Here is an 8,033-nt window from a genome sequence, read left to right as displayed (position 1 = left end):
TCAACGCTAAAACATAATGTACTTTAATGTTAGTCTATTTGCATTTTGTGGAGGGACAACCTCAGGAGAAAGGAGATTACATCTTAGGCGCTTATCATCATCATCTCCCACCACTTGAAATCACTTGAGAAAGAAGAGACTTGCAACTCAAAATACCTCAATCTAGCACTCAAATCAATCTGCATTAGTAGTTTAGTACTTTCTACTAATTAGAGATAATCTATAATCTCCATGAAAGTAAGGAGTGTCGTTGAACTAAAGAAGCTCATCTTTCCATAACCAGAGTCTCAGAGTTGGGTTATTTGCTTTGAGTGTGAAAAAAATTAATTATGAACTAAGTATGTCCCACTTTAACATCACTTATGTTGTATTAATACACGACAACATAATACATTAATACTGGCACCAGTTTGTATTATAGTGCTGATTGATTTATAATTAAGAATAACAATTATACTTCAGTTGTTATATTAATCAAAATCATACCCGTGATTCCTTTTTCTTCTAAAGTCATATATTATATAATCTCATTTCTTTAAGCATAATATTCCACTAACTACATTGATTTCATAAGTGTATTAAAAGTAATACACTTTAGGGTCCCAAAAGTCACATTATGCAGCAATAGCATCTCAAGGAGCCAAAAGTATGAAGTGTAACTTTCACACCAACTTTCTCTGTCTCAAATAATTGTGATCCTTACAAGTTATAATAATCAATCTTAGTGAAACACTGCACACAAAATCATGAAGACTTGATCTATTGAACTGTCCACCTTTGTTTAAACAATAACACTAAATAATAAACTTCAAAACAAAACTAAACCAAATAATTCAATAATATTCCATTTGATCATATAATTCATTAGTGAACACAAATCAACCAACTGCGTAAACTATCCGTTCCTTTTAATACTATTAACAATTGCAGAATCCAAAACTAAAAATGTTTTACTGTAATCAAATACAATCCCAATGTTCCAAATTTTTCAAGTTTCGAAAAATCAGAACCCAACATGATTTTTTTTTTTTAAAGATTGCCGAAGCTACTACGACACGTGCACCCAACGTGCAACGCTAGGCACGCCATGATTCACGGCGAACACCATGTAATAACCCGGTGGCGCAACCATCCCATTCGGCGGCGCCGTACACCCAATCCTATACCTACCAACACCACCGTCCGGCACAGCAGAAGTAACGGCTAGTTTGACCAAACGTTGACCCTGTGAAAATGAGTGCGTTGCAAAAGGCGCACTCGCCAAATTCACCTCCACAATTTCCACCACAGGCAACTCAACCGACACAATCACATTAAACGTCGCTCCAAAAAGCACCGTTTCGGGAACCTCCAAAATCTCGGGTCGGATATTCGCCTTATCCGGACCCAAATACTCGGGAGAAAACGCTTCAATTCTCAATTCCGTTGGAAATTCAGCATCGAACTTATAGAACACGTGCGGGTTGCTCCCTGCAAGAAGCACCCTTCCATCGGGTAACAAATTCGCAGTTGAATGGTACATCCTGGGAACTGTTCCCGGGTTCAGAACCATGAACCGAAGGCCTAACGGTTCGTTAGGCCGGTAAAGAACCGGGTTCAAACAGGGATTCGATGCCATGTCAAATCCCTGCGAACCCGACATAGCGCCGTTAATGATCAAAACGTCGCCGTTTGGTAGCATTACCATGTCTCCCATTATCCTCCCATACGGCATGTCCTCCGTGACCCAAACCGGATCAATTTGAGTTGCAGAGATCCGGCCGCAGCTTCCGTGAGCCGGAGTATCCGTACTCCGCTCAAGAAACGCACCGTACTGTGCTCCGCCGCAGATAACAATCTCCGCATTGGAATAATCTCCTTGCAACGCAAGCATGACGGAGGACCCCGCGGAGGGGTAATTCCGTGGACCACCGTCTAGCTGCGGGTACACCGTAAGGACTATGTTCTTGGTGTAATCGTACATCACCGCCTTCGTGTTCGCGAACACGAAGAGGTGACCATTTGGGAGAAGATGAACGTAAGGGTAGAGGTTATCCATTTGCGTGTCTTCTGCTTCAAGAAGGAACGGGAACGAAATGGCACCATTTATGCGTTTCGGGTAGAATTCGACGGTGTTGGAGCCACGTCCACCAACTATGATAACGGAACCGTCAGGGAGGATCTGATTCGATGCGTACCAGCGTCCTTCCGTTAATTCGACGTCGTTTAGCTCAACCCAATCGCATGACCCATTTATGTCACACGGGTCTATTTTCCGGATCTTTTTGAAACCTTCTAAGTCGCCACCGGTTTGGAGGAGAGTGCCGTTTGGGAGAAACTGCCCCGATGAGCACCACGTGTCGGTGAGGATTTTTAACGGTCGGATTTGGTTGGTGTGGAGGTCGAGGAGGACGGAGTGAGCGTAGCAGTCAAGCTTCAATACGGCATCGTTTTTGTCGAAACGGCAGTGACCTTTGGGGAGGAGTTTGCGGGATGGGCCGATGTTTGTTCGGTCTAAGAGGACCACCGTGTTGAACCGGGTCACCGCCGTGTGCATTGAGGCGATGCCGGCGTCGGCCACGAGGAGTTCCCACGTGCCGGGGAGATCGGCACGTGAGTGAGTTAAATGGAAAAGAATGATGAAGCAGTAGCATAGTTGAGATGCAAGGACACTGGTCTGGTCCATGGCGAAGATAGTGTTTGTGTTAGTGAGTGGAAATAAGAAACTGAAGGGTGATGAAGTGAGGTGAAGTGAAGCTTCTATTCTGATTATTTTATATTATTATTAATTATAAAAGAATATTCTTGTTTGAAAAGTTAAAAAAAAAAAGAAAATGGATAATGGAGTGGGAATTGTACAGAGGGAAAAAGGTGTATTATTATCATTATTATGATAGTGGTTTTGTAGTTTTAGACTTTTAGGACTGCCATTAATTATTAGTTTGTATTTGTGGATGAGAGAACAATAATGGTTGTAGAGAGTAGACAATTGATGGGATGCAATATATATAGAGGAATGCTAGGCACCATCAACTTTTGTGATTTGTAACTATTAAATAGTCATGAATAATGGTTTAAATAGTGTGAGATTAGTATGAGATTTCATCCAATAATTCACTTTTCTTTGCTAATTACATACTGATCAAAATTTAACAAAATTACTGGTTTTCTAGACTTTTCCATATATATACACACTGTAGTGATATTTCATTTTCTGCTAATTGGCTATTGACTATTGAGTATTTTTTTATATGCATTCATTATCTGGTTGGACCGTTGGTGTCTTAGTGATATGTCCTTCCAATTTGAGCTAAAATTAAATATTTTTTGTGTTTCACATTTAAAAATAGGTATCATTATATATTTCTAGTAATATAATTGTTTTTAATAAATTTTTGCAAATATATAATGAACAAAAATTATGTAAGGATGATATTACAAAAAACAGAAGTAACAATATTATTATCTTTAACATTTTCCATTTATTTTTCATATGCAAACTTAAAACTTTATATGAAAAAGATAACATCAAGATTAAAAAAAATTGAAATATATAATTTATGGATACTAGATTTTGTTCCAGTCAAAATGCAAGTGAAAAAGACCAAAAGTCCATTGAGCCAGTGAAAAAGACTAACCGAGCAAATGACAGAATTAGGGTTTAAGTGACATTAGTTAGTATTTAGTAGTCAATTCTGGAATAGATGTTTATGTAATTTTATTTTATTTTTTTGTGAAAGATGTTTATGTATATGTTTTTGAATTTGATTATTCTTTTTATCTTTGACCTCCCTCACCAAGTTTTATAATCTATTGATGAATATATAAACATTTTTTTGTTTTATTTTATCAAACATTAGTGAAGATAAAGAGCTTAGAAGTTAGTCACTCTAAAACATGCTTAAATGCTCTCTCTTTTGATTTATTGGTTAGTTTTTAATTTGAATAAAATTCTTATTTATTTTTAAAAATAAGAAGTAAACTAATTTATAAGTAAAAATTATTTTGACCACAAGCTTTTATTATCAATTCCTTGTTTATTTATCATATAACAGTGTTATATATGCTATATATACAAGAGTTTTTACCAATATATTTTTAAAACTTTAAAATATTTTTTTTATGACTAAAAAAATTAAAATAATTTAATTACTCAAACATATTTTTTAACCATTTCTTCCATCCCCTAATTGATGATTATTATTTTTTTTTTTCTTTAAATTTGACCCCCTTTAAAAATATGGTCTAACTCCGTCCTTATAACGGTATTGACTAATTTCAAGTTGATTTATAATTTTATAAACATATTAATTAGTGGGTGAAACAATCTATCCATAACTAAAAGAATATATTAAAATATGAGAGGATATGGATACATCCTGTATCATAGATAGTATTGGGATGAAAATCAATTAAAAAAAACATGTGAAACAAAATTGAATTAAATATTTTCTACTTAATGTTTCCCTTTTTTTAATAAAATTGATATCTGCTCAAATTAACTCGAGAATTGATTTCAGTTAAAAGTGATTTTGAAGCAAGTAATATACCACTAACAAAGATGACATAATGATATACAGTGTGTGTGTGTATTTTTTTTTTTTTTTTTTTTTTGAAGAGTGGATTTAACAAAGTAAATGATGTTGAAATAGTATGTATCTGAAAAACAAAAAATTCTGGCTTGTGAGGGAATCGATTTCATTTAAGTGGTTGAAAACAAACAAAAGCAAAAGCAAAGGCAAACATGATTTTTTTTTTTTTTTTTTTTTGAAAAAATAAATGAGTAAACCACTCCTAAAATCTACAAACCTCATATAATGATGTCTAACTTAAATTACGAGTAATACTAAGAAATTATTTTTTCAGTTAATATTAATCAATTTTTTAAAGAAAGTATTTTATTCATTTTAAATTTTATACTTTAAATCATAAATCTTTAATATTATATTTTAAATTCTAAATTTTTTATAAAAATAAAAATTTTATGATTAAAAAATAAAAATTGAATAATGATAACTAGCTATAAAGTATGGTATGTGTGTACAATGTTGGATTTGAGTTTTTGTGGGGAATGTGAAATGGATAGGATTGGTTTTTAGCATACATGAAGAACCAAAGAAGGTGGGTGACGTGTGGGAAAAGCGAAGGTGTTGAATTTGGACAAATTTGTTTTTTTTTTTTTTTTTTTTTTGATTTTGGATGGTATTGTTTGATCTGATAAATTAAAGATTAATTCGTCACAAATTTAATTTTAATTTAAAAATTTGTTATTAGTCAATAAATTGTTATATGTACAAAATAAAATTTAAATTTTTAACATTTATTTATTCAGACTAATAAATTAATTACTAGATGAAGTCAAGTTGGCTGAATTTGGACACATTTAAATGTGGCTAAACTCACACACGGGCATGGTTCTTCAATGGCCGGTCCAATGTCCACTACTCCATATACCATCTCTCTCCCTGTATTATTCTTAGGCCTACTAATGTTCTTTGGTTTCTAATGATGTTGGACAGGGGATAAAAGTGACTCTTTCTTATTTATCTAAAACTAAAAGCAAATCACCAATCACATACATCTTCATTTAAAATGAACCGCATGATAGTTATCTTGGGATTTTATTTTTGTGTTTAAATTCTTTAAAATGAGCAACTATATATATGTAAAGTGAAAATTTTAAGAATTAATCGTTCAGAAGATCATTTTTTAGGACTTTTCACCATGCTATTAGAAGTTAATATAATTCACTTTTCATTTTCTTATCCTAAAACCTTGTTCATTTTAGAGGATTTATATTTTTTTTTTCTTTTTATGTTTTCATTGATATATGTGAGTGTAGGTTTACATAAAAGATAAAAAAATTAATTAAATCAAATTTTTAATTAATATATTTTTTCTTTTCTTTTTCTCTAATTGCAAGTTCAAGAAAGTATTTAAAATTTGTTGGGTATTTATTGGTTAAAAAAAATAATTGATTCTCTTGTCGAAACTATCTATTGTTATAATATGAGAATTATATTTGAAGTGTTTGTTTTAGTGTGATTATTTTGATAAAAAAAATATTTTTTTATTTTTTAGTATATTTAGTAAATTTCTGATAATAAAAATAAAAGCATTAAAAAAATTAAAAAAATATCTTTTTTGAGAAGTTGTAATTTACATCTTTTTTAAAAGATTTTTTTTTTAAAATTTCATGTAATAAATAAACAAAAAATACTTTTATATCGTTATATCTAAACATAATTAATAGATAAAAAGATTTTTTTGTATGTGTTCTTGCCTGGTTGAGCCGAGTTATAGCCTGTCCTCTGACGTAGGCCGACCAATTCTTCTAGCTGAAACCTGGTATACCTCGGCCAGCTAATACAGCAAGTGGAGGAGCACCTGCAAAAAACACTCTGACGCTCAAGTCAGTTAATAGAAAATGTGTGAGGAGTTATTATCTTGGATTAGAAAATCTACCTTTCAAATTCTGATAGCTCCGTTTTATAGCTAGAAAACGAGGATAACCGTTTTGCTAGTGTTTAAGAGGAATTAATCTCTTTCGGAGCGTTACTTGCAGAAAGATCGGTTACGATCATAACTCGGTAAAATCAGTGTGTCAGTTACAAAAACGGCAGCCGAGCTATAACTTTTTGGATGATGTATAACGGCCGTATCAATATGAGATACCCAAATATAAAATTACTTTTACTTTTTTATAAGATCTTTTAAAAAAAAGATAACTAAAAAAAAAAATCTTTTTTTAGAAGTTCACTCAAATAACCCCTAAATACGATTGTAAGTATTTAAAAAGTATAGATAAATCTCTTAACTATAAAAGAGTTAGATACAAAAATTACCGTTTTTGTATTAAAATAAAAATAAATAGATGACCCTTTTTAAAATAAGTCTTCTTTACTTTTTGATGAATCTAAAATATAAAAGAGAGAGTTATTTTAGAAAGGATAATGATTATATATATACATAAGATATTAAACCAAGATGAATGAAAAAAAGTATTGTTATATAACGGCCATAATAAGCAACCCTCCAGTAACTTCATTGAGCATTTGATCATTAACCCTTATTTTTAGTAAAGTATTATACAAGCAACCTCCATTAACTTCCCTTACCTAATTTTGACCATTTTTTTTCCTAACAATATTTAATTTTGCTCCTACCTGTATAATTAGTCGATAGATCCTTGTCCAAAAAGTATATATATTCTTTTGTTTAGTTTTTTGAAAAATGGTAGTGGCGCCGCCTAGTGGATATAGATTTCAGTGAAATACATAGGTAAAATGTATGATTAAAGGAGATGGGGTATCTTATAATATAAGAACCTTTTTATTATGCCAAAAATTTGGTACAATTGGTTGGTATCGAAAAGATTAAATAATTAATGTAAAAAATTATATATTCATGAAGTATATTATGGTTAAAAAAAATAAGAATGAATTAGATTTGATGGTTAAGTTATTTTATATTTAGTGTTTAAATTTATTTAAAATTTAAGACTATTTAAAATTTAAATTTGCTTGAGATTTTATATGCTTAAAGTATAATTTACTTGAAGTCCAAAGTTATACTAATTAATTTAGGATTTTTTTTCGATAAATAAGATTAGTTTTAATATGTAAATGATAAAGATAAGTTACAAAAAGGTCAATAAGTAATAATGGATAAAGTGGTAATTATAATTCTGTTAGTGGTAATTTAAGTTTAGAATCTTGAGTGTGTATATTGTGTAGCTTGGTTTATTTGGTTGCCTATAAAAGACCTTATGCATCTATTATAAAAAGGAATGAGGAGTCACAATAGAGGATTTTATTTTTCGTTCAAATTTGTGTCTCTTTATGCGTATTACTTACTACAGAATATTGTAGAATTACTTCAAGTCTTCTAAAGATTTCATAGGCTTTTTTATTTAAATAAATTAAGAGAAGAATCAAATTACTCGATTCTCCTAAATGGATTTTAAAAACGTGATTTTCCTAAATCATATAATATATAAATCGTCCTAGACTTTTGTGTTTTAAATAATATATGAATCATGTTATCCTGGGACG

General features: G+C 31.3%; 1 protein-coding gene across 1 annotated transcript; it reads right to left on the bottom strand.

The window, feature by feature from the left end:
- Window positions 1–820: 820 nt before the first annotated feature.
- Window positions 821–2,952, bottom strand: LOC112727820 (aldehyde oxidase GLOX). The gene has a single exon (XM_025777730.3). The coding sequence runs from the start codon at window positions 2,663–2,665 to the stop codon at window positions 1,049–1,051; it is 1,617 nt and encodes a 538-aa protein (XP_025633515.1). The 5' UTR covers window positions 2,666–2,952; the 3' UTR covers window positions 821–1,048.
- Window positions 2,953–8,033: the final 5,081 nt, after the last annotated feature.

The sequence above is a fragment of the Arachis hypogaea genome, chromosome 12 (assembly GCF_003086295.3).
Source record: "Arachis hypogaea cultivar Tifrunner chromosome 12, arahy.Tifrunner.gnm2.J5K5, whole genome shotgun sequence".
Lineage (NCBI taxonomy): Eukaryota > Viridiplantae > Streptophyta > Magnoliopsida > Fabales > Fabaceae > Arachis > Arachis hypogaea.
Note: the sequence above shows the minus strand (reverse complement) of the source record. Positions and strands in the feature narration are given on the sequence as shown.